The sequence below is a fragment of the Heterodontus francisci genome, chromosome 33 (genome assembly GCF_036365525.1).
Source record: "Heterodontus francisci isolate sHetFra1 chromosome 33, sHetFra1.hap1, whole genome shotgun sequence".
In the NCBI taxonomy this organism is placed as follows: domain Eukaryota; kingdom Metazoa; phylum Chordata; class Chondrichthyes; order Heterodontiformes; family Heterodontidae; genus Heterodontus; species Heterodontus francisci.
This window is the reverse complement of record NC_090403.1, coordinates 51,490,725-51,518,168: the sequence shown is the minus strand read 5'-3', so window position 1 is coordinate 51,518,168 and position 27,444 is coordinate 51,490,725. Positions and strand designations below refer to the sequence as shown.

Genomic DNA, 27,444 nt, shown 5'->3' with positions numbered 1-27,444 from the left:
AAGGAAATCTGCTGTCCTTACCCAGTCTAGACTTTGTGACAGCTGACCCACAGCAATGTGGATGACACTTAACTGCCCTCTGAAATGGTCTAGCAAGCCACTCAGTTGTACAGTTATGGATGGACAATAAGTGCTGGCCTTGCCTGTGATGTTTGAATACATTTTTTTTTAAAGAAATCCCCAACTCGGCAACATTAAGTACTGAATTACTCAGTGAAGGTAAGGAGTCTCTCAGGAGGTGGGGACTGAAGTTGGACAAAGCATTGTACATGGACAGTCCCTTGTGCCTCCAAGCTGCCAGTGATGGAGACATTTGTGGGGCTCAAAACATAGAACTCTTGGGTGAAGAGGTGTGACGCTGAGGGGACAAATAGGGATAGGATACTATTACAGAAAAAAGGGAAACGTATCCCTATAAAAAGACTCGCAGAGCAAAAAATAAATTATAACCGTGCTCCAAGGGCAGTTAGACCAATCTGCCATATTTTGATGTTTAAAATTATGGTCTGGAGCTGTTTCCATCGTGGTGAGGTGAATGGTTTCAGGCGTGAAATCCTGGCATCACTTGATGATGGGAACATTGGGGATGGAAGACTGAAGCACGGGTTTGGCACGTGCTGTCTGCAGGATGGGTGCCCCTGATCCTCCAGCATCAACCAGGTTTATCAATCTCCACATCCAAACAGTGCTCCCAGTGAGAGACGTTTTAACCAGGATCCTTGTCCCTCCCCTCACTCTTTCAGCAACTTTGCATTGTTACGTCTGTGTCAGTTGATAACATGGCCCAAAGCTCACGGCCGCCTCCGTCCCTTTATTTTTTACTGCATCTAATGCACTCTGTGTAAATGAGGCCCGAGGAGAATCCTGCTTCCTCTTCCCATTTCATAAAGTGGAGACGTTTTTATCAAAGTTCTCAATGAAACCCTGTCTTTGGAAAATCAAACACCAGATTACAAGATAGGTTAGAACTCAGCAGAGCACGGCCTTCCTCCAGGATATCAATCTTCTGCCTTCCTATTCCAATACCAAGCAAGTTCCTCAAAACAAATCAAGCCAGCCACCCACAGAACTCAAACCACGATCCTACCTGAACCTAGTCGTAAGTCATTACCCTATTCTAACAAAGCAAGTTCTGGGTGGGACTGTGACTTTAGGTTTGGCCATTGATCACAGTTGGTTTCAACTCTGGGTTCTATCCAGGACTATTCCTTTTGTCGTTACCATCAGATGTCAGCCTCTGATGTTTCTCTCTGCCCTGGTAGGTGTCTATACGAATAAAGAAATTCCCCTGTCGCTCAGTGGTGGAATTTTGGGAGCCGGCTGCAGCACACCACTCTCATCCAACATCCTCCCCCATCACCGTACCACCCACCTGATGCACTTCAGCCGACCCTCGCTGCCCGGGAGCATGACTGCTACTCCCTCCATCAGCTCCTCACAGGTAAGACCTTTACACCAGCAAATGTATTTTCAACGTTCTATCCTCCCCTTTTGGTTGTTTCCTGAGGTGTCGACCGTGGCTCATTGGTAGCAGTCTGGGTCAGGAAGTTGTGGGATCCATTCCAGAGATTTAAGTGGAAAATTCTAGTACAGTACCAAGGGAGTGCTGCGTTGTCAGAGGTACCATCTTTCAGATGAGACATTAAACTGTCAACTGAGTGTTAAAACATCCTATGATACTATTTCAAAGAAGTGCAAGGGAGTTCTCCCCAGTGTCTGGACCCATATTTATCCCTCAAGCAGAAAGAGTTTGTCTGGTTGTTATCACTGTTACAATCAGAATTGAGAGACAATTAAATCCCAGTTCTTTTCTCTTTACTGTCCGTAATCTGTGTGTTTTGGAAAGGAAAGTGCGTACGTTTCTTAACCTCTGAGTGTGTGGCCAGTTTGAATAACTAGCAGCACGCTTTTCGTGGGTTTAAATAAAGAGGATTGTTTTTATTCACATGTTCAACCCATAAGTCTGATGTTACGTCACTCGCTCACCATTCACCTACACACACACACACTTAAGAAAGATAGCTGTGAAAAAGATAGTGCACTTTTACAAATTACAAACAAAGAAATTAGAATTAGAATTAGAATTAGAATATTACAGCGCAGTACAGGCCCTTCGGCCCTCGATGTTGCGCCGATCATCTGACCTACACTATTCCATTTACATCCATATGTCTATCCAATGACCACTTAAATGCCCTTAAAGTTGGCGAGTCTACTACTGTTGCAGGCAGGGCGTTCCACGCCCCTACTACTCTCTGCGTAAAGAAACTACCTCTGACATCTGTCCTATATCTTTCACCCCTCAACTTAAAGCTATGTCCCCTCGTGTTTGCCATCCTCATCCGAGGAAAAAGACTCTCACTATCCACCCTATCTAACCCTCTGATTATCTTGTATGTCTCTATTAAGTCACCTCTCCTCCTCCTTCTCTCTAACGAAAACAACCCCAAGTCCCTCAGCCTTTCCTCGTAAGACCTTCCTTCCATACCAGGCAACATCCTAGTAAATCTCCTCTGCACCCTTTCCAAAGCTTCGACATCCTTCCTATAATGCGGTGACCAGAACTGCACGCAATACTCCAGGTGCGGCCTCACCAGAGTTTTGTACAGCTGCATCATGACCCCGTGGCTCTGAAACTCGATCCCCCTACTAATAAAGGCTAACACACCATATGCCTTCTTAACAGCCCTATTAACCTGGGTAGCAACTTTCAGGGATTTATGTACCTGGATACCAAGATCTCTCTGCTCATCTACACTACCAAGAATCTTCCCATTAGCCCAGTACTCTGCATTGCTGTTACTCCTTCCAAAGTGAATCACCTCACACTTCTCCGCATTAAACTCCATTTGCCATCTCTCAGCCCAGCTCTGCAGCCTATCTATGTCCCTCTGTACCCTACAACACCCTTCGACACTATCCACAACTCCACCGACCTTCGTGTCATCCGCAAATTTACTAACCCACCCTTCTACACCCTCATCCAGGTCGTTTATAAAAATGACAAACAGCAGTGGCCCCAAAACAGAACCTTGCGGTACACCACTAGTAACTAAACTCCAGGATGAACATTTGCCATCAACCACCACCCTCTGTCTTCTTTCAGCTAGCCAATTTCTGATCCAAAGCTCTAAATCACCTTCAACCCCATACTTGCGTATTTTCTGCAATAGCCTACCGTGGGGAACCTTATCAAACGCCTTACTGAAATCCATATACACCACATCCACGGCTTTACCCTCATCCACCTGTTTGGTCACCTTCTCGAAAAACTCAATAAGGTTTGTGAGGCACGACCTACCTTTCACAATACCGTGCTGACTATCGCAAATGAACTTATTCTTTTCAAGATGATTATAAATCCTGTCTCTTATAACCTTTTCCAACATTTTACCCACAACCGAAGTAATGCTTTGTAAGTCATGTGATTTGGCTTTGCCTTGGGGGAAAAGGCATGTGTTGCAGGCCCGGTGAAGAAGGCATTTTCTCTCCTGAAATGCAGTTCGGTGGATTCGACAGCCGGAGTTGTATATTGAAGTTGTTGCAGGATTCTCTCGAACAGGTGGATTTTCAGCAGGTCGTGAAGTTAGTTGTTTGTGGACTTATTATTAGGAGGTTGGTTTTCTGTACTGGTGAACTTGAAAAGGAACAGGCTTGGAGGCCTTAAGATGTTACGGTCTCCAGTTCTTTTAAGACACAATGGTACTGCCTTGTCTGCTTGCTGGTTTTTTCTGCAGTCTGTATTTTAATAATTTTTAGAAGGACACCAATATGGTTGGCCCGCCATACGACTTCTCACAGTCCTTTTCCAAATATGTTGCGGGGTCTACATTGATTAGTCCCATCCTGGTTTATTGTTGTAAGACATTCATCCTGAGGAGGGTTATGACAATCAACTTCTTTGTTTCAGGAGAAACCCATTCAATTCAGAAATGGCTCCTGATGGTTTTAGGATGGGCATTGATGACACATCTTGGTCTGGAAGGTAACCTTTTGTCCTTTCAGACAGTGAGTCAGATTTTGAATACACAGGCCTAAGGTCACCTGACCTTCAGTGTCCAGCTTTGCAGCCCATGTCCACTTTTAACATCCATTGTGGTTCATTTAAAATGATGATGCTTTGCTGAATATAGTCCATGTTTAACATTGTGAATAGGACATGCCTGTAGTGGACATGGCAATCACATTGCTATTTGTGGGAGCTTGCTGTGTTCAAATTGGCTGTTCTCTTTCCTATATTACAACAGTGACTACACTTCAAAAAGTACTACTTTGGCTGTGAAGCACTTTGGGATGTCCCAGTATATAAAAGTCAAGGAAAGGAATATTTTTATTTGCATAGCACTAGGGAACATTCAGGGAATTAAATGTTTTTGGAGTCAGTTTTCTATTTGTTATGTAGAAAAAAACACGGCAGCCATTTTATCACCAATGTCCCTCAAACAGGGAAAAGATGACTGATCAGTTGGGCTTTTTTGTTGGAATGTTGGGAGAGGGAAGAGTGTTGGCCAGGACACTGGGAGAACTTCCTGCAGTTCAAATAGTGCCATTGAATCTAATGCCCCGAAACAAATTAGGCCCATGCTGCTGTTGACCCTCCAGTGAACTTAGCCAGAAACGTGCAGACGCTGGGTGAAAGTAGGATTGTGCTTATAATGAGGTCCCCCGTGGTTAAATAGCCCACCAGCAATCAAGGGTCTTGCAGGAAGAGTGAACTCTGCTTGTGGGATTATACACAGTGATGAAGAAAACGACACTGAGAAAGCAGCATATAGCCCCGGAAAGCAGTGATTAATTTTCCTCTACACTTGACTAAGAGTTCTCCTCTGTGTGCTGGGCAACATTTACCCCTCAACCACCATCACTAAATAAACAGTCTGCTCATTTACTTCGTTGCTTTTGTGGGATCTTGCTGTGTGCTGCGTGACTGTTGTAATGTAGAAAATGTGGCACTGACTACTCTTCAAAAATATTTAATTGACTGTAAAGCGTTTTGGGGCATCTTCAGCTCATGAAAAATACTATAGAAAGGACAAGTTTTTCCTTTAAGGCCAACTCTTGTGCTGTTCAATTCTGGCCAGCCTGGCCAATTTTGCTTTTATTATAATGGCCAGTTTTTCTGCTGCTTTCAGCCAGGCTGAGATCAGAGATTGAACTTTCAAGAAGTTCCCAAGTATTCTAAGACATTTTAACATTTTGTGTCTTTGTTTTTCAAGCCAGAACTGAATCCAGTGAGGATTCTACAGCTCAGTGAGTGCAAAAGGCAAAAAAGATTACGATGAGCTGGGTCAGAGTGTGGACTGCCACCTACTGGTTAAACATTAAGCTGCGCAGAGCTGCAATTTCACCATGTGACCCGACATCTGACCTTCCTCAAACTCACTATTAACCCTTACTTTGCTGGAAAGCGAAGACACACAGCCAGCCTGCACAACTTGCGCAATGAGTTGTAATATTTTTAAATTTTATGCCCTCGTCAAGCTGAGTGTTGTAAATGAAACACTTTCACCCAGTGTCGATAGTCACAGGTCAAGAACAGCACAGTTCGGTGCAGAGTGAAGCTCTCTCTTTACTCAGACCCAAACTCAGAATGACACCCACTACTGCACAATTTTATTTTATTATTTAGAGATACAGCACTGAAACAGGCCCTTCGGCCCACCGAGTCTGTGCCAACCAACAACCACCCGTTTATACTAACCCTGCAGTAATCCCATATTCCCTACCACCTACCTACACTAGGGGCAATTTACAATGGCCAATTTACCTATCAACCTGCAAGTCTTTGGCTGTGGGAGGAAACCGGAGCACCCGGCGAAAACCCACACGGTCACAGGGAGAACTTGCAAACTCCGCACAGGCAGTACCCAGAATTGAATCCAGGTCCCTGGAGCTGTGAGGCTGCGGTGCTAACAACTGTGCCTCTGTGCCATTTGTTTCCCATACCAGCTCCCCTTTAAGTCTTGTTATTGCAATTACTAATTACCACTATAAAGGTTAATTTCTGAAAAAGGAGTTAATTGATCCAAATCAATATTTTTTTTTGAAAGGTATGCCACTTTGAACTGACCATTAGATGTCAGCCATGGTTCAGGTGGTAGCACTTGTGCCTCTGAGTCTGAAGGTTGTGGGTTCAAATCCCACTCCTGACACTTGACCACATAATCCAGTCTGACACTCCCAGTGCAGTACTGAGGGAGTGCTGCACTCTCAGAGGTTCCATCTTCTGGGTGAGAAGTTAAGTAGTTAAGTCGAGGTCCCATTTGCTGTGTCACGTAGATGTAAACGATCCCATGGCACTATTTAAGCAAGACCAAGGGAGTTCCTCCCAGTGGCCTGGCCAGTATTTAACTCTGCCAACATCAAGAAGAACAGAATATCTGTCCCAAAGTGCTTTACAGCCAGTGAAGTACTTTACTGAAGTGTAGCTACTGTTGAAATGTAGGAAAACGCGGTAACCAATTTGCGAACAGCAAGCTCCCATATACAGCAGTGAGACGATAACCAGATGATCTGTTTTATTGATGATGATTGAGAGCTAATATTGAGCAGGATGCTGGGGAGAATTCCCCTGCTCTTCGTTGAAATAGTGCCATGGGGTCTTTTGCATCCACCCTCAGAGGTTTAACACCTCATGTGAGAGACAGCACCTCCGACAGTGCAGCACTCCCTCAGTACTGCACTGGGAGTGTCAGACTGGATTATGTGGTTGTGCCTGGAGTGGGATTTGAATGCACAACCTTCTGTCCCAAAGGCATTAGTGTGACCAACTGAAGATGTGCTCACACAGTTCTTTCTAGAACTTAAAAGTTTGTTACGTCTGTGCACGCGGGATCAAGTTTTGGTGCTGTGATACATGTAAAGCATTCTTTCACTTCTACGTTCTAACTCACTGTTATACTGAACCCAAGCGAGAGCAAACATGGAGACCTGCTGCCTCGCAGTTACTCAAATGATCTGCCTAGTCTGGGTCCAAACCGAAATAGTGAGAATGCTGGAAATCTGAAATGTAAAGAGGGAGCACTCAGCAGATCATGCAGCATCTATGCAGACAGAATGAAAAAGTGTCAATGACCTTCCTTCAGAACTGGAAAAAGTTTGAGATTTAACAATTTTTAGCAACTGTAGAGCCAGGCAAATAGTGGGGTATGAAGGGGTTGCAGGAGGAGAGGAATATAAAAGGGAAAGGTCTGTGATCGTGAGGAGGGCAAAATTGCGAGAGTCGTATTATCCTGGGTCTGTGGTCCCTTCAGAATAAGGCAGCCAAACTTGTCTGCAATGTGAAGTGTCGTTGACTCATGTAGGGTAAAAAAAAACACAACTTTAACAAGATATATCTGGTGATTTGCAGCAAAGATATATATATATATATATGTATATATAGAGAGAGAGAGCAGCCCTACACCCAGCAAGCAATACCCTCCAACCTGTTACTCAGTTTAAGAGGTGTTGGACAGGAAATGATGAGGTGTCATTGAAGTTTGTAAAGTGACCTGATGCAGACTGTTCAGGGGAATTTGTAAAGCAGAAGTTTAAGAAGAGCCTTCTCAAACATCTGCAAGCCATTAACAAGTCGACGAGAGGTTGTGAACTCTGTAGCATTTTAAAGTGCTTTAGCTGGAATAAATATCACTGGCATTGAGATTAGTATTGCATAACCTCACCTGGGGCAAGTGGAGCTGGGTCACCTGTACCCAAACAACAACAACTTGAATAGATAGAGAGCTTTTCATGACTTCGGAACAACCCAAAGTGCTTTACAGCCAATGAAGTATTTTTTGAAGTGCAGTCACTGTTGTAATGTAGGAAACGTGGCAGCCAATTTGCACACAGCAAGCTCCCACAAACAGCAATATGAGAATGACCATATAATCTGTTTTTGTGATACGACCATATGTTGCAGAACTCTGTGATACAGAGGGATCTGGGTGTCCTGGTACATGAATCACAAAATGTTAGTGTGCAGATACAGCACGTAATTAGGACGGCACATGGAATGTTGGTGTTTATTGCAAGGGGAATTGATTTTCAAAGTAGCTAAGTGTTACTACAGCTGTACAGGGCTTTATTGAAATTACACAGTACTCCAGATGCACAATTTTGGTCTCCTTACTTAAGAAAGGATATAATTGCAGTAGAAGCAGTTCAGAGAAGGTTCACTAGACTGATTCCGGGGATGAAGGGGTTATCTTATGAGGAAAGGTTGGGCCTATACCCATTGAGGCTAAGAAGAATGAGGGGTGATCTTATTGAAACATATAAGATCCTGAGGGGACTTGACAGGGTGGATGCTGAGAGGATGTTTCCCCTTGTGGAGGAGTCTAGAACTAGGGGACACAGTTTAAAAATTACAGGTCTCCCATTTAAGACTGAGATGAGGAGAATTTTTTTTCTCTGAGGGTCGTTAGTCTGTGGAATTCTCTTCCCCACAGAGCAGTAGAGGCATTAAACGAGGAGAGGGGGTAGAGAGGTGGAAGCATTTAGAGAGGGAATTTCAGAGCTTAGGGCCTATGCAGCTGATAGTGGAACGAATAAAATTGAGCTTGCGTAGAAATTGGAGGGGTGCAGAGATCTCTCAGGATTGTACTGCATGCAAATTGGCTGCCTCGATGACTATATTGCAAGAAGAATTAATTGTCTGTAAAATGCTTTGGGACATCCTAAAGATAAGAAAGGCACTAAATGACTGCAAATTATTTCTTTTCCACCAAAACGGCCACCTTCTGGGTTTGTGAAACCATTATGTTAAGAGGAATGTTTTATATATAGACACATGCTTGCACACAAACACACACACACGTATGCATATGTGCATATACAATTATGATGTGAAGAGGAATGTTTTCTATACTCTCACACAAATGCACATGCACACACTTCTTTGTTTGTTGTGAATGATTTTCAGTTTATGATTCTTAATCTACGTGTGGACCTGTGACTTTTTTTTGCCATAAGAAGAGCTCAATACCCTGTGTCACTTACGAGATTAAATGGGTCTGACATAGAGACCTGTGCTGAGATCTATCGCTGACTATGTAACCTTTAAATCAAACCACAAATAGAGCTCAGGGTTGAACAGTCGAGACTCGTCATGTGGTGCATTTACTCACTGAGTCGCCAGTCAAAGTACCGACTGTTTTTTAAAAAAAAAATGTGAACTAAGATGGATAAAGTATCGACATGAAATATCATAATTGAATCTACTGAATGACATGGGGTTGTGACAGTTTTGGGGATTTTGAGGATGAATGTCTCCCTTTTAATTATTTGGTTCATGGTGACTGAATAAGTCCAATTGTATTTTTATTTTTAACTTGGAATTCCTGAAGTATCTGGGATTTCTTCTGGTTGTTTTGATGATCATATTCCATGGTTCCACTCATTTTTCCATGAAAGCAGCAACTTGGTGGACTCCGTTGTCAGAATGTAAACTTGGGTTTGTGTCTTAAAAAAAAACATTTTTTGAAATGAATGGAATTCAATGAGATCATGCTTGGAAATAATGAGGTGAGATGGGCCAACTTTGAAAAGTAAAGCAATTGTTATCAATGAAAGAGTCAGCTGGAGTCTAAGTAGAGAAACAAAGGGTAGACTTGCATTTATATAGCACCTTTCGCAACTTCAGGACATCACAAAGCATTTCATAGCCAGTAAGTACTTTTGAAGTGTAGTCACTCGAGTAAATTAGGGAAACGCAGCAGTCAATTTGCAGACAGCAAGATCCCACAGATAGTAATAGGTGTTGAGTAATGTGCAGAGTAGAATAAACCAGGCTTGGGCTCTGAATGGACTTGCTCTGATGGGCTGATTAGCCTTTTCTTGCTTAAATTTTACCCTCTTGCTCCCTTTCCTGATGAAGTTGGATGGAACTGTTACATCAGGTCATTTACTGTTTCCACCTGCTATAACTCTGCACTTAACACTTAGCAATTTTTGACACTAGCTGTTCCAGAGCCATCTCCCGCCACGAAAATAATTTGCGATTCTGTTGGGAAATAAATCAGACCTCCATTTGGTGGCCCTGTCCATTTTATTTTTAAACATGCAGCCAGTACAGTGAGTGTATTTAATGTTTGTAGCAGAATGAGATTTATAACCTTTTTATGTAGCTTGTGCAAACGTGTTTCATTTTTATTGGAGCTACTGAAAATGAAGCCGAGAGACTGCTGCAATCAGGAAAACCTTTGATTGGGAACAGTCAACTATTTACAAGGGAGTTCATCCCAAACCAGGGTCTTAAAGGGGAAGTCTCACCATCAGGGTTCCACTAATTGTAAAACTTTTTTTAAAAAAGCATTATAAATGAGTTAATCTGCGTTAAGTGCACTGTCCAATTTAGAACTGAGACAAAAAAGAACAGTTACTTCTTCTGATACTTATCCAGTGACTCGTGTGAAAAGGATCCCAGGTCTGTGCTGAGTTAACAGGGGCCACAAGTCGAGTGATTGGTCTCAGTGCTACTGGGCTCAGAGGGCCTAACCAAATGAAGAGCTAAGCTTTTAGCTCCTGATCATTAACCAGTGACCAGCAAGGAAAGGATCACATGCAGCTATGATGCAGTCCTTAGTCGAACAGCCAGCTGACACTGTCTCGATTCGCACATTGTTACAGCCGAAGGGGGAGGAGTGCACTGTCTTTCTCTAGTTCCACTTCTCCACAGGTCACAACATAAATTTAAATGTTTACCCAGTTACCAATATGGCCAATCATATATTTTATTTTTTATTTCAGAATAAAATACATTAACCAGGTTTCTTTATTAAACAACAAAATTATCAGTTTATTATAAACCAAGTCTTGTCTATTAAAGATGCAAAGCATTAACACACAGTTTGAAGTATGAATGTAAATAGATATTCCCTTCTATATACCCAACATACACACACAGGTTAAATAAAAGATAAAGAGGTTTTCTCTGCAGACATTCACTTTACAAAATGACAAAAAAAATACTTTGGCCAAATACTTGTTAATTCTTGAAGGAAAAGGAGAAGACATGGAAGGATATCAGTTGTCCTTTGGTCTGGTGTCTAGGTACACGGAGACAGGTCACTGGGATCTTTTCAGAAGCAGTTTGTTCTGGAGATGTTGAGAATTAGTCTGGTAGGCTATCCAGAAGAAATGTGGCATCAGCGGTTTCAGATATCACACTGGATACGCAGGGTTTCTCAGAGACAGGAGGAAAGAGGTGAGCTGGGTGCTTCTTTCTTGGCAGGTGGACCTCCAACTGCATTCAAAACACTAACTGAACCAAAACAATATCCCAAAAGCAAAACTAACTGGTGACCATCATAAATCTTGACGTGTCTTCTCTGTAAACAACTCTCCCGAGTCGCCAAGGCTTCTGTTGTTTATTTAGCCTAAGGCATGTGACATCCAGTAATGGTTTGTTTTCAAACAAAACTTCAAGTGTCCTCCTAGTGACCCTTGTTAAAAAAAAATCCATGGGATCTTTCAGTTTTCCAAATGAACCAATGTCAGTAGTCTTTCACACAAGTCCTCAAAATATTTCAAGAATGGAGCGCCTTCATAACAACATTAAGGAATGGCTACTTGGATGAAGTAGTAAAAAATGTGGGTGTACCACCCGCTCACCCCCACCCCCCATGAGGAGAGGAATGGAGGAACTGGGAAAAATAATTAATGTTAAGATTTATTTTTCTCAATTTCAATTTTATTTCTGTTCAGGTCATGGTGAGGGGTTTTAGATCTGTGAAAAAACCAGGACAGTTGAGGGTGCTGTGAGTATCAGCAATGAAATGAAAGGCATCTCCAAGCAGCTTGGTAGATTTTTATGCAACTAGTAAATTGTCTGTTTCGTTGTTTGTAGTCAGTTCATGCACATAAGCGATAAATAAAATGGTGGCAGAATTTGGGGAGACCTCAGAAACTTGCTGCACAGAGCCATTTAGTGACCAGAGTTTGCAAAATTGAATGGGTAGCGTTGACACAGCAATTTCGCAATCACAAATGTCAACAGAAAAATAGCGATCAGTCCTCAACAGGAAGTAAGTTTTATAAACAGGACATATGTAACCAACAAAAGGTTTCAAACGGTGTCTAGATTTTTCAGTGCTTACACAGGGACTGTACTCAATGAAAATATCCTCTTCTATGTCCTCCATTGTCTCCTTTAGAGGAGAATGAAGATTGGTTAAGAGCCTAATGGACAATGCAAGAGAGGTAAAGAGCTTCTTTGGGAGTAAGCTCTGCTTTAAGACTAAAGTAAAATAAGATGTTTGATCACTGCCTTTAACTTGGCGTTATTTCTCATTAACACTGTACTGCTTTCTCTATACAGGTGTTTTCCTTACCTGGTTCATCGTACAGTCTCACTCCTTCCAATGTTTTTGGAGGACCGATTACCCCTGGCTCATCTATTACTTCACTGTTAAACCCAGTGGAAAGCAGTCAAACAGGTGTGTGGTTATCATGAGGCTCTCCTCTCTCCTGTTGCCCCGAGAGAGACTTTGCAGCAGAAGGGTCCTAACTAAAGTCTGTGACAATTTCAGTCTCAAACCATTCTGGCAACGCAATCTTGTTTATAGTAGTCATTCATATTTGGTGACTTTCCCTGTTTGAATTTTATGGCACTGGAGCTTTGGAAAACTTTCATTTTTGAATAAATCCTCAATCAGAGTTTCAGGATCTGTTAGTATCAGGAACTAGAGATATCTGCACAACCATGGATTCATGAATTTAATTTTTAAATGCAGTTCATTGGCCCCCCCCGTCTCACCCTCCCCTCCCCCCCCCCCCCCGTCTCACCCTCCCCTCCCCCCCCCCCCGTCTCACCCTCCCCTCCCCCCCCCCCCCGTCTCACCCTCCCCTCCCCCCCCCCCCGTCTCACCCTCCCCCCCCCCCGTCTCACCCTCCCCCCCACCCCCGTCTCACCCTCCCCCCCCCCCCCCGTCTCACCCTCCCCCCCCCCCCCCCACCGTCTCACCCTCCCCCCCCCCCCACCGTCTCACCCCCCCCCCACCGTCTCACCCCCCCCCACCGTCTCACCCCCCCCCCGTCTCTCACACCCTCCCCCCCCCCTGCCCCCCCGTCTCACCCTCCCCCCCCACCGTCTCACCCTCCTCCCCCCCCCCACCGTCTCACCCTCCCCCCCCCCCACCGTCTCACCCTCACCCCTCCTCCCCACCGTCTCACCCTCTCCCACCCCCCTCCCCCGTCTCGCCCTCCCCTCTCTCCGCACCCTCTACGACTCCACCCCCCTTCTCCAACCCCTCCAACCCCCTTCTCCAACCCCTCCACCCCCCCTCTGCCCGCGCCCTCCCTCCACCCTCTATGTGTGCAGCATGACGGAGATCAACTGGTAATACATCTGAGTCACAAGGTTCTGGGTTGAATTCCCACTCCAAGGCTTGGACACAAAAATCAAGGTTGACACTCTAGTGCAGTACTGAGGGTGTGCTGCACTGTTGGAGGTGTCATTTGTCAGATGAGACGTTAGTTAAACTGAGGTGCCATCTGCCAGTTTGGGTGGATGTAAACAATCCCATGGCACTATTTTTCAGAAGAGCAGGGGAGTGATGTCACTCCCTGGTGTCCTGGTCAATTTTCATCCTTCAATCAATGTCACAAAAACAGATTATCTGGTCATTGTCACATTTCTGTTTTTGAGAACTTGCTATGTGCAACTTGGTTGCCACGTTTCCTACATTACAACAGTGACTACAAATGTACTTCGTTGGCTGTAAAGCACTTTGGGATGTCCGGTGGTCATGAAAAACAATATATAAATGCAAGACTTTTTTCTTTCATAACAATTTCATCAGCACATGCTGCTTTTCAGCTTTTCGCATTATAAATTCCTATGTCTATGTATAATGGGAACTGTCTATGTAAACTTGTCACACTGTAATTACATTCTCCCACCAGTAGTGGCACTGTAGCACCTCAGTCCTCCATCCTCAGCTTGTATTACTTCGCTCCAACCAACTGTGCTTTTCCACTGTCAGGCTTACCATTTGCAAGTCGAGGCATCATGCACGAATGAGTTCCGAATGTCTGATTTTAAAACGCAAACTAAATTATGTATGTGTGCCTGATCTAATTATTCCCCCTCTAGGAGCCTTAATCTTCACTGAAGATTCCCTGTGTGCAAAGGCAATTGGAGTTCAGGACCAATGTGTTCCTGCAAGACACTACTGAAGTTGAAAGGATTAGAAGAAGTGATTATGGGGCAAAGGCAGGTGTATAGGGTTAGCTCACAGCTCCGCCATGATCTCATTGAATGGCAGTACAGACTCGAGGGGCTGAATGGCCCACGCCTCTTCCGATGCTCCTATTAGGCAAATTAGGAAGTAGCATTTTGATGATATCAAGCTTTGAGTTTTAAAATTCTGAAAGTAGTAGGAAAGAAAGATGACAAGTTTTGAGTAATATAGCTCAATATTAGGGAATGAAACATTTGGCATTGTTAGAATTGAAAATTTGTTTTTTTTCTTTGACACTAATGAAAGAACTTCTGCAAGGCCGCAAAGGAACTGACCTTGGTGCATAACCGGGAAGGTGGGGGTGAAAGGTCAGGAAGTCAAGCCACTCTGACTAAAGCGAAAGCTACATAAAGCCAAGAGGCTGAAAGAGGAGCCGGGGCCCATTGAATGAGAGTTTGGAGAGTGGCATTTGAGACTGATTAAGGATGCATTGCAATGGTCGGAGAAAGTAAACAGCAGCTAGGGTGGAAAGTGATTGGAGAGAAAGATAAATAACAAATAGCAATGGTGCAGAGATCAAACACACTCCATGGGCACCAAAACTCTCTGAGGATCTAACAGTGATCAGAGGTCATAAACCCTGTGTGTACAGGACAATCATTCAGCTATGTCTTCACTTTAGTGATTTATACTAGGACCCATGCAAGAAAATAATTTGGACCTCATTTTTTTCCAGTTACAGGATTCCTCTTTTTATTAATGTCTTCTTTCATTCACCCACACAGGTGGCATGAGCACCTTTTGAAATGGGATTTTGTTTTGGAATTGGGAGGCTTCTGGGCTTTGCCATCTCATTTGCTTTGCAATGAAAATATTTGTTAGTTGTTAAAGTGCACAGGTTTATGTAGGTTTGGAGTGAATAATAAGGCTGTAATTTACGACAGGGACTAAAATGATGGCATCAGCCACAAGGGTGAAATGTACTTTCTTTATACAGCTCTGTAACCTCCTCCAGCCCTCTGAGATTTCTGCGCTCCTCAAATTCTAGCCTCTTGCGCTTCCCCAATTTTCATTACTCCACTATTGGTGGTCATGCCTTCAACTGCCCAGGACTTAAACTCTGGAATTCCTTCCCTAAACATTACCACCACACTATCTGTCCTCCTTTAAGATTGTCCTTAAGACCTATCTGTTTGACCAAACATTTGGTCACCTGTCCTTACGAGGCTCAGTGGCAAATCTCCAGTTGGTGAATGTATCTTCTGCTGTTGAGTTAAGCTAGACAGACCAGGAAGCTCCCAGAAGTTGCTGCCGAGTTAGCTTATCTCAACTGAGCACTTGAGTGAATAATCCCAACTGATATTCCCAGTGCAATACTAAGGGAGCATTGCACTGTTGGAGAGGCTGTCTTTCGGCTGAGACGTTAAGATGAGGCCCCATCAGCCATCTCAGGTGAACGTGAAAGATCCCATGGCATTTTTTGAAGAAGAATAGGGAAGTTCTCCCTGGTGTTTCCTGGCCAATATTTACCCCTTGATCAACATCACTAAAGCATATTATCTGGCCAATTTCTCATTGCTGCATGTGGGAGCTTGCTGTGCACGTTTTGGCCTCTGCATTTCCTACAATACAACAGTAACTATACACCAAAGTACTGTTCGTTATTTGTTCATTTAACACCCTCTGCACTAACGCTTTGTCTTTCAGCACACCATTAACATACCATTTGCCTTTTCTCTATGACCTTCTTGTCCGTTATTCTCTGTGACCCTCTGTCCTATCAACACCTTGCCTTTTGTTATCTCTTGCCCCACCCCTGCTTTATTTGCTTAAAACCTATTATATTTCTAACCTTGGCCAGTTCCGATGAAAGGTCACTGACCTGAAATGTTAACTCTGCTTTTCTCTCCACAGATGCTGCCAGACCTGCTGAGTATTTTACATCATTTCTTGTTTTTATTTTTACATCAAAAGTACTCTATTGGCTGTAAAGCTTTTTGGGACATCCTGAGGCGGTGAAAGGCACTATAGAAATGCAAGTTGTTCATTTAATAGACCTGTAGACTGGGCTAAAGAGGAAAAAGAACAGCCACGGTTCCTCCCCTTGATCAGTATCTCCTCCTGGGAAGCATATTAGGTAATCAATTCCTGGCTGTTTCCCTTTCTGAGCCTGGGGAAGCGAAGCCAATTGAAACATGACAAGTATTGGCCATGTGTGTGCAGAACAGTCCTTCAACTAACTCAACATAGACTTATGAACAACCTTGGGAGACCTACTGGTTCTGTCTTCTCTAAAGTACCAAACCTCACCTTTGTACTTTATAGCTGCATCATCAGGAACTTCTAGAAATAATTGTTAATGAGTTGATAAACTCGGTAGAAATACAACAACTCGCTTTTAAGCCTTCATGTAGTGCTTTCAACATAATAAAATGTTCCAAGGCGCATTGCACAAGTTTGATCGGACAAAAATCGATATCAAGCCAAAGGACGTTAGGACAGGTGACCAAAAGGTTGCTTTTAAGGTGGAGAGGTTGAAGGAGGGAATTCTGGAGCTTTGGGCCTAGATGGCTGATGGCAAAGGCAGCAATGGTGGAGTGAAGGAAGTGGGGGGAATACACAAGAGGCCGGAGTTGGAAGAACGCAGAGTTCTCTGAGTTTTTGTTGTGGTTGAGGAGGTTACAGGGGGCAGGAAGCAGCATGAACTCAGAAGCTAGGTGTGTGTACAAACCTCTCTTCTAAGAACCTGGTTTTACTTCCTGCTCTTGTTTTTGTTGTTTTTCAGAACCAGATCTGGATGATAATGATTGCAGTTTTGTCTGCAGAGGCAGTTCTTCAAGGGGAAGTCTATCTCCAACGTAAATCTTCCTTTATTTCACATCTCTGTGTTTTATATGTATGGTGCATGTCAACCGTAGCCACGTAAAAACTAGACAGGCCTTTCAGACAACCTTAGCAGCTTAAGAACAGGAGTCGGCCATTCAGCCTCTTGAACCTGCTCTGCCATTCAGTTGGGTAATTTGTACCCCAGTTCCATTTATCCACCTTTGCCCCATATCCCTTGATAATTTGTCTAAAAGAAATCTATCGACCTCAATCTTTGAAAGCTCCAATTGACTGCCAGCTGTTCGAGGTCCAGTGCATCTTTCCAGATAAAGGACCCATGCCATGATTAGAAGTAGAACAGAGAGTTGCCATGATGCCCTGGCCCTTAACCAACACCACTGAAAGAAAAGTGTAAAGTAACTGGTCATTCACTCTTTGCTGTTTGTGGGATTCTGTTGTTGCTTAGAGAATCGCTTGCCATGGCTTCTCTTCCCACTCCCACACTGTTACCTCTGGAATGCCCCAAGGATTTATCACTGTCCTCCTCCTATTTCTCATCTATATGTTGCCCCTTCGTGACATCATCTGAAAATGCAACGTCAGATACTGCATGTATGCTGGCAACGCCCAGCTCTACTTCACCACCAGGATTTATGATTATTTGGAAAAGCATGGTTTGATTAGAGATAGTCAGCATGGCTTTGTGAGGGGCAGGTCATGCCTCACAAGCCTTATTGAATTCTTTGAAGATGTGACAAAACACATTGATGAAGGAAGAGCAGTGGATGTGGTGTATATGGATTTTAGCAAGGCGTTTGATAAGGTTCCCCATGGTAGGCTCATTCAGAAAGTAAGGAGGCATGGGATACAGGGAAAGTTGGCTGTCTGGATACAAAATTGGCTGGCCCATAGAAGACAGAGGGTGGTAGTAGATGGAAAGTATTCAGCATGGAGCTCGGTGACCGGTGGTGTTCCACAAGGATCTGTTCTGGGACCTCTGCTCTTTGTGATTTTTATAAATGACTTGGATGAGGAAGTGGAAGGCTGGGTTAGCAAGTTTGCCGATGACACGAAGGTTGCTGGAGTTGTGGATAGTGTGGAAGGCTGTTGTAGGTTGCAACGGGACATTGACAGGATGCAGAGCTGGGCTGAGAAGTGGCAGATGGAGTTCAACCTGGAAAAGTGTGAAGTGATTCATTTTGGAAGGTCGAATTTGAATGCGGAATACAGGCTTAAAGACAGGATTCTTGGTAGTGTGGAGGAACAGAGGGATCTTGGGGTCCGTGTCCATAGATCGCTCAAAGTTGCCACCCAAGTTGATAGGGTTGTTAAGAAGGCGTATGGTGTGTTGGCTTTCATTAACAGGGGGATTGAGTTTAAGAGCTGCGAGGTTATGCTGCAGCTCTATAAGGCCCTGGCTCGACCACACTTGGAATATTGTGTTCAGTGCTGGTCGCCTCATTATAGGAAGTATGTGGAAGCTTTAGAGAGGGTGCAGAGGAGATTTACCAGGATGCTGCCTGGACTGGAGGGCATGTCCTACGAAGAAAGATTGAGGGAGCTAGGGTTTTTCTCATTGGAGTGAAGAAGGATGAGAGGTGACTTGATAGAGGGGTACAAGATGATGAGAGGCATAGATAGAGTGGATAGTCAGAGACTTTTTCCCAGGGTGGAAAGGGCTATCACCAGGGGGCATAATTTTAAGGTGATTGGAGGAAGGTTTCGGGGAGATGTCAGAGGTAGGTTCTTTACACAGAGAGTGGTGGGTGCGTGGAATGCGCTGCCAGCGGTGGTAGTAGAAGCAGATACATTAGGGGCATTTAAGCGACTCTTGGATAGGTACATGGATGATAGTAGAATGAAGGGTAGGTAGTTAGTTTGATCTTAGAGTAGGTTAAAGGGTCGGCACAACATCGTGGGCCGAAGGGCCTGTACTGTGCTGTACTGTTCTATGTTCTATGTTGACCTCTCTCGACACTCGTACCCCACCCACCACTGTCTGTGATTTGCCACATTGCTCATCACACATTCAATACTGGATGAGCAAAAATTTCCTCCAACTAAATATTGGGAAGATGAAGCCATGGTCGTCAGTCCCTGTCACACACTCCATTCTCTAGCCACCTACTCATCCTCCTCCTTGACAACTGTCTGAGGCTGAGCCAGACTGTTTGCAGCCTTGGTGCTGTTGACCCAGAGATGAGCTTCTGACCACATGTCTGCACCACCACCAGGATCACTCACTTATTTCAACCTCTGTAACATCGGCCGATTCTGCCCCTGCCTCAGCTCATCGGCTGAAATCCTCATCCATGCCTTTGTTACTTCTAGACTTGACTATTCCAACTCCGTCCTGTCTGGCCTCCGCCTTGCAACTTCCAGGAACTTGATTTCATCTAAAAGTTTGCTGCCCGTATCCTTACTTGTTTCTTTCAATTTTCAATTTCAAATCTTATCTCTTTTTCTCCCTCTCACCCCCGCAATGTTACAGCTCACCCATTGGTGGCTTGTCCATACTGTACGATCAGACCATACCCAGTCAGCTGGAGAATGTACCACAGACAACGTCCAACATAGAAGAGCTCCTGGACAAGCACTGGAGCGGAGAGGGAGGCATTGACAGTAAGTACATAACCCATTGTATTAGGAATCGGAATGTCAGACCATTGTGCAGCGGGTCCGGCTGTAAACTGTGCACGCATGTGAAAGTCAGGTGAAGGCAGGACTTGGTGCCGATTCTTTTAATCATATAATGTGAAAGATGAAGGAGAGATGTAATAGGGGCGTTGAAAATCATGGCAGGTTTTGATAACTTATATAAGGAGAAATTGTTTCCACAGGTAGAAGGTTTGGCAACCTGAAGAGACAGATTTAAGATAATTGGCAAAAAAAGGGATGTAATGTGGACAATTTTTTTTAATGCAGCAAGTTATGATCTGGAACTTACTGTCTGAAAGCTGGTGGAAGCAGATTCAATAGTAACTTTCAAAAGGAAATTGGATATTTACTGGAAGGGGAGACATTTGTAGAGCTATGGGGAAAGAGCAGGGGAGTGGAACTAATTGGATAGCTCTTTTATAAGACTACACAGGCATGATGGGCTGAATGGCCTCCTTCTGTATCATTGTACCTTTCCCTCACTAAATCTTTGCCTAGTTTGTCCCTTCCCCATCTTCAGACACTTTCTCAATGCCTATCTTTACAGCTGTGCCATCAATCAATGCTCATAACTCTTCGTGCTCAGCATCTGTTCTGTCCACTGAGGTGCACTTTGAGACGCTTATTAGGTTGAAGACACCATCTAAATGTAGGTTCGTCTTGCTGCCAGTGCTCACTGCCTTAGCCGCACGCATGAATAGCCACTTGAGCAAAATTGGGTTTGCATCTTCAGGAAAGAGAGGGAGAAAATCTTGTGACAATGTCATGATTTGGCAGCTTTTATTGCTTTGGTTGTGATTTGGTGTATTTTTGGAGGGAGAAGTAAAACACTAAATTAATTTCTTTTGATCCTCTAGTTGTGGACATGTTAAAATCATTGCACCTGCTTCAGTTGGATAATCGGCGTTTACAGGAACAGATCATGAACCTCTCTGCAAAGAAGGAGCGTCTTCAGCTACTGAATGTCCAGCTCTCCGTCCCTTTCGCTAGTGTGACATCCAGCAATGGTCCCTCCTCCCAGGCACATTTAATCACCTCCCAGAACGGTAAGGAGTGTTTCTCTGCAACCAGCAGGTTAATGACACAAGAGTGCAACTGAAGGATACAAATCTTAAAGGGCCAAGCCTGGGTGCTGGTCTGTGCTCTTAACTGAGCTCATCTGAGACGTCACTTGGGGTGCTACAGTTAGACTGACTGGAGCTTTGGTCTAGGGAATGGAGACACGGTCAGGAGTACGAACAGTGATGGGCAGGAAAAGACCCTCTGGCTCATCCAGCCTGTCCCACACAATTATGAATATGTACACACCCTGTCCCAATTGAAAACAGTAGCATAGTGGTTATGTTACAGGACTAGCAATCCAGTTCTGAAGACAAGAGTTCAAATCCCACCACAGCAGCTGGGGGATTTAAGTTAGTTAATTAAAGAAATCTGAAATTAAAAAGCTAGTATCAGAAATGGTGTTACGAGCATGAAACTACCAGATTGTCATACAAATCCATCTGATTCACTAATATCCTTTAGGGAAGGAAATCTGCTGCATTTCCTACATGTGACTGCAGACCCACAGCAATGTGGTTGACTCTTAACTGCTCTCTGAAATGCCCTAGCAAGCCAATCGGTTGTCTTGAAGAAGGCGGCTCACCACCTCCTTCTCAAGGGCAATTAGGAATAGGGAATAAATGCTAGATTTGCTAGCGATGGCCAAATCCAGTGGATGATTAAAAAAGAAACCCACACCCGAAAACATGGGATCTCCTGGGAGAGGCAAAAACCCAGCCCAATTTGGAGGAAACAAATCTGGAAAATTCCTCTCTGACTGCCACCACTGCAGGCACTCGAAACTAGTCCAATTCTTGCTTTCAGTTGTTGTTCATTGACCACAGTGCACATTTGAGAATAGATTCAGGCTCAGATGATGCTCCCTCTCGTATGCTCAGCTCTCAGGCTTCACACAGGAAGTGTGACCAGTTAAGTGACCTACCAGAGACTGACGAGGACACAGGGCCATTCCTTATGGGTGGGCACAACACAGGAGCACTGAGGCCTTTTGTATCATCCCTGATGCCAACACAGTTGGGACCAACTACTCACTGAACCACTAGCGTAACCTACAAAATAGCTTTCCTTTAAAAGTGTCCATGCGCTTGGCGGTGATGACACAAGGATCTGGTTGTGTACAAGAGAAAGACATTATGTTCATGTTTCTTCATAAAATAATGACCGTTGTCTTCTTTTGAGTTGAACAACCCATTCTCTAGGCTTTCCCAGTGATTCAGAGGCCGAGTCTGAGCCATGGAGTCCCAAAGCTCCAAGGTCTGACTCCCAGACTGCCTTAACTAACCTCACCTGAGGACGTTACAGTTGACGACAATGTTCTTGAATTAGGGAGAGGGAAATTGGCAAGTGCTCCTGCTCTTAAAATGTGCTCTGGCAGTCCCTGTGCATGTATAGAACCCCAGCTGTGATACCTTTCTCAGTCTGATAGTCTACCAGCACTCATCATTGAGGTTCACATGTTAAATATTGGTCACTTGCACTAGGTAGGCCCAGTTCAGGAGAGGAGATAGCATTGAAAATGTTTGCAAAGGAAAGAGAGAACAATGAAGAGCTAGCACAGAGTCAGTGTCGCAGTTGGGTTGGAAGTAGACATTTCATGAAATTGAATGATAGCCAGCAATAAATCCAATAAGGAATTCAGGAGAAACTTCTTTACCCAGACAGTGGTTAGAATGTGGAACTCACCACGACACATAGTAGTTAAGGTGAATAGCTTAGATGCATTGAAGGAGAAGCTGGTTAAAGACATGAAGGAGAAAGAAAATAAGGTTATATTGATAGGCCAAGATGAAGTAAAGTGGGAAGAAGCTTGTGTGGAGCATAAACATTAGCATTGACTTGTTACTCTGCTGTAAATGAGAAGTTGGTAAATCTTTCCAAGTCTCTAGCTGGTGGATTGTCTCAAATTCTGGGCACCACACTTTAGGAAGGATGTCAAAGTCTTGGAGAGGGTGCAGAATGGTTCCAGGGATGCTATGTGGAATCATGAGCGAAGGTGAGATTGTTTTCCTTTGAACAGACAAGGGGAGATTTAATAGATGTGTTCCAAATCATGAAGGGCTTTGATATATTATTTGATAAATAAGGATAAACTGTTTCCATTGGCAGGAGGGTCGATTTAAGATAATTGGCAAATGAACCAGAGGAAAGAGGATTTTTTTTTATGCAGCATGTTATGATGTGGAATGCACTGCCTGAAAGGGCAATGGAAGCAGATTCAATAATGTTCAAAAGGAAATGTATAGCTGGGCTATGGGGAAAGAGCAGGGGAGTGGGACTAATTGGATAGCTCTTTCAAAGAGCCAGCACAGGCACGATGGGCCAAATGGCGTCTGTCTGTGCTATATGACACTATATAAATCTAAAAGAGGTAATGGAACTATGTGAAAATGAGAAGCAATTTTATTGTTGACTGCATCGGCCTGCGGTTTTCATGTAAAATAGCACAGAATAGCAGAACACTAATTTAACACGAGCGAAATTGCCATGCAATAAAAATGGAATTCGCCTTATTGAGCACCATAAACTGTAGGTTCACTGAAGGTAATATCGGCCCTTTCAATATTATAAGTGAGACTGCCAATTTTCCGTTTTCATGGATAGATAGGAACATAGGATTTAGGACAGGAGTAGGCCATTCGCCAAGATTATGGCTGATCTGGTTGTGGTCTCAACTCCACTTTCCTGTTTGCCCCCCATAACCCTTGACTCCCTTGTCTTATCAAACATCTATCTAATTCAGGCTTGAATGAATTCAATGACTCAGCTTCCACTGCTTTCTGGGGAAGAGAATTCCACAGACTAACGACCCTTTGAGAAAAAAAAATTCTCTTCATCTCCGTCTTAAAAGGAAGATCTCTTATTCTTTAAACTGTGCCCTCTCGTTCTAGTCTCCCCCACAAGAGGGATATATGAATGGAGTGGTTTTCATGTGATGCCCAAGTCACTGGTTAACAGTAGGGTCAGTAACCAGAGGGTGCAAATTTAAGATAATTGGCAAAAGAACCAGAGGGGAGATGAAGTTTCTTTTTTGTGGGAATCCCAAATCATAAAAGCTGATTACTCAGTCTCGCTACGCGATAGTTGCCTTATGGTACGTTCTGCAGAGGAGACATTAAACTCGGGGTCTCTCGACTGGTTCCAGTATAAGAGCTCTTGCGGTTTTATTTCAAGAAGAGCCCAGTAATCTCTGGGTCCGCATTTTCCCCCCTCACCCACTCCCCTCCCCTGTCACACACACGTTTCAGCTAACGCCATCAAAAAGCAGATTTCTGGTCATTCGTGGTCTTTGCTGCTGGTGGGATCTTGCTATGCCAAAATCAGCAGTTGTGTTTTCCTACATCATAATGACAACTGCACTTCAAAAGTGTATTCAGTAGATGTGAAGCACTTCGGAACGTCCCGACAGATGTGATGTGAACATTGTCTAAATGGAAGCAAGTTCTTTGCCGGCTTCCTTGGAATTGGATTAGGTTTTCGCTTCGGTCGATGGATTTTGCTGCTGTAATGTAAGGGCAACAGGCACAGTGACATTCTGTTCAATGAGTGGTTAATCAGTGTCTTTTTCCTCTTTTCCCTGCGTGTAGCTTGCAGCTCTGAGCTGCTGAACAGCAGTAAGAGTCCCCCGTCAAAGAGCAGCTTCCTTACCGAGAACTCGCTCTCCGCATCATCAGAGGTATTTAACACACGGCCTGGGGATGTCAGATGCTTTCCACACCTCAGGATCTGACCATTTACCATATTCTACTCAAGTAGACGGCCTCTGGTTCAGGCGGCACCAGGCCATTTTGTACGTAAATGAACTAATTTCACCATGTGTGCCAGCTGGGAGAAGTCCAGAGCAAGGAGGCATAACCTTAAAATTAGAGCTAGGCCATTTAGGGATGAGGTCAGGAAGCACTTCTTCACAGAGAGGCGAGTGGCAATCTGGAACTCGCCCCCAAAAAAGTGGTTGAAACTGGTGGGGGCGGGGGTCAATTGGAAACATCAAAACTAATATTGATAGAATTTTGTTAGGCAAGGCTATTGAGGAATATGGGACCAAGGTGGGTAGATGGAGTTAAGATTCAAACCAGCCATTGTCTAATTGAATGGCAGAACAGTCTTGAAGGGCTGAATGGCCTGTTCCAATTTCAATCCCTGTGGAGCGAGCAATAGACAGAAAATACACATTTTTAATAAGTGAGACATTTAAGAAGATTGTGTTGAAATTTCCGACTTAAATTTAAGATGACATTCTATTTCCTTTAATACTAAACTTTGGTGTAGTACTGAGGGGAGTGCAGCATTGTCCAAGGAGCCAAAGATCAAATGTTAAACACAGCTCCCACCTGCCATTTTTGGGGGACGTTGTTGTATTTATATCTTCATCTTCTTCCCTTGGTGAACAGTGTGTAGTGGAAGGACTTACAGGCTGATTAACAACAACAACTTGCATTTATATAGCACCTTTAACATTGTACAATGTCCCAAGGTGCTTCCCAGGAGCCTTATCAAACAAAATTTGACATTGAATCATCTAAGGAGATATTTGGGCGGATGACCAAAAGCTTGGTCAAAGAGGTAGTTTTTAAAGGAGTGCCTTAAAAGGAGGAGAGAGAGGTGGTGAGGCAGAGAGGTTTAGGGCAGGAATTCCAGAGGTTAAGGCCTTGGCAGCTGAAGACATGCCCACCAACAGTGGTGAAATGAAAATCGGGGATGTGTAAGAGGCCAGAATTGGAGGAATGCAGAACAATTGGAAGGTTGTAGGACTGGAGGAGGTTACAGATGTAGGGAGGGGTAAGACCAGGGAAGGGTTTGAAAACAAGGATGAGAATTTTAAAATCCAGGTGTTGCTTAACCGGAAACTAATGTAGGTCAGCGAGCACAGGAATGAATGGTGAACAGGACTTGGTTGCTTAGTCATTTATGAGTGAAGGATCTTATGGGTTCCCACAAACTCATATGATGAGATGGGAGGGCACCCACACCCACTGAATACAAGTATCCTGCTGGATGTCAACCCTGAATTCAGAGACAGAATTGTCTGGAGTGGGGTTTGAAACATGTACTGCCTGATGCAGAGATGGGAAAGATACTAATGAGTCAAAGGCATGCTCCTTTTTGGGTGGGTGGGGTACATTAAAGGCCCCATGGTGCTTTTGAGAGTCCAGGCTATCATTCCTCTAAACTAAGACCAGATTATTTGGTGATCCATCCTTGCTCTGTGTGGGATCTTGTTGTACATAAAATGGAGCACCCATTTACCTACAAAACAGTCACTGGACTTCAGAAGTAATTCATTACATATGAATTTACAGTGCAGAAACAGGCCAGATTTAAAGTAATTGGCAAAAGAAGTAATGGTGACATAAGGGAAAAAATTAATCGTGCAGCGAGTGGTTAAGATCTGGAATGCGTTGCCTGAAAGTGTGGTGGAGGCAGGTTCAATCGAGGCATTCAAGAGGGAATTGGATTGTTATCTGAAAAGGACGATTGTGCAGGGCTATGGGGAGAAGGCGGGGGAGTGCACAAGGTAAATTGCTCCTTTGGAGAGCCATTGCAGAGACGATGGGCTGAATGGCCTCCTTCTGTGCTATAACAGTTCTATTATTCTGTGATTACATAGACACAAACATGCACATACACGTGTCAGGTCTCTGCACAAGCCTCCTCCTGCCTTACTTTATCTCACACTATTAGTATATCCTTCTATTCCTTTCTCCCTTATGTGTTTATCCAGCTTTTCCTTAAATGCATCTGTGCTATTGATCTCGACCACTCCCTGTGGTTGTAAGTTCCACATTCCCCTGAATTCCTTATTGGATTTATTCGGAACTATTTCATATTGATGGCCCCTAGTTTTGGACTTCCCACAAGTAGAAGCATCTTTACGTCTAACCTATCAAACCCTTTCATGGTTTTATAGACCTCAGTCAGGTCAACTTTCAGCCTTCTCTATTCTAGAGTAAAGAACACTTTTTCATAGACTTAATTGTCATGAGGCATTCTCGAAATGCATAGATTATTAATATTTATTGTTTGAGGGTTAAATCCGTTAATTGACTCAATCTCATTTTGGAGTTTGATTGGATCTTTCTCTACCTTTCCGTAGGATCTCCGCTCTGGTTGCCACAGTAGAAGCAGTTCATCTTCATCCCTGCAGAGTACTCCCCCTCCTGCCCTGCCCCCACTGCAGCAAAGTCCAGTCTCACTCCAGATCCCAGCGATGACTGGAATTCAACAGGTCAACGGTCTGACCAGGACCTGCACGGGAAGTCAGGGCAGTGGCATTTCCACGGCAACGACTGCATTCTCCACCACGACGGTGGGTGGGATGATGGGATGCCCTCCGGGGAACCAATTGGCCAGCAACGGTATTGTCGGTCCTTTGAATGGTGTCAACCAATCGTCTGCATCTGTGGCATCGATCCATAACTCCCTCCCACATACGTCTGCATCCCTTAATGTTCCACCGTCAACCAGCCTCTGTAACAGGTCAGATTACCTCATTTGTCTGTGGTCAGGTAGGCCTCACTCAAAAGTTGCTGCCTAACATGTGTATGTGTGTCTTTGTGTCTATGTAATCACAGAATCATAGAATTGTTTCAGCACGGAAAGAGGCCATTCAGCCCATTGTGTCTGCTCTGGCTCTTCGAGAGAGCAATTTACCTAGTGCCACTCCCCCGCCTTCTCCCCATAGCCCTGCACAATTGTCCTTTTCAGATAACAATCCAATTCCCTCTTGAAAGCCTCG

At 44.0% G+C, this 27,444-nt stretch overlaps 1 protein-coding gene across 5 annotated transcripts in view; it reads left to right on the top strand.

The window, feature by feature from the left end:
• LOC137348204 (protein AF-10-like) overlaps positions 1-27,444 on the top strand; it is a 172,028-nt gene that overhangs the window by 131,320 nt on the left and 13,264 nt on the right. For all 5 annotated transcript variants that reach the window (XM_068013556.1, XM_068013555.1, XM_068013554.1 and 2 more), the window contains 7 exons: positions 1,263-1,441; positions 12,302-12,419; positions 16,951-17,023; positions 19,483-19,613; positions 20,507-20,695; positions 24,296-24,384; positions 26,803-27,185. In XM_068013556.1, coding sequence (XP_067869657.1) covers positions 1,263-1,441; positions 12,302-12,419; positions 16,951-17,023; positions 19,483-19,613; positions 20,507-20,695; positions 24,296-24,384; positions 26,803-27,185 — 1,162 coding nt within the window. The remainder of the gene's footprint in view (positions 1-1,262; positions 1,442-12,301; positions 12,420-16,950; positions 17,024-19,482; positions 19,614-20,506; positions 20,696-24,295; positions 24,385-26,802; positions 27,186-27,444) is intronic.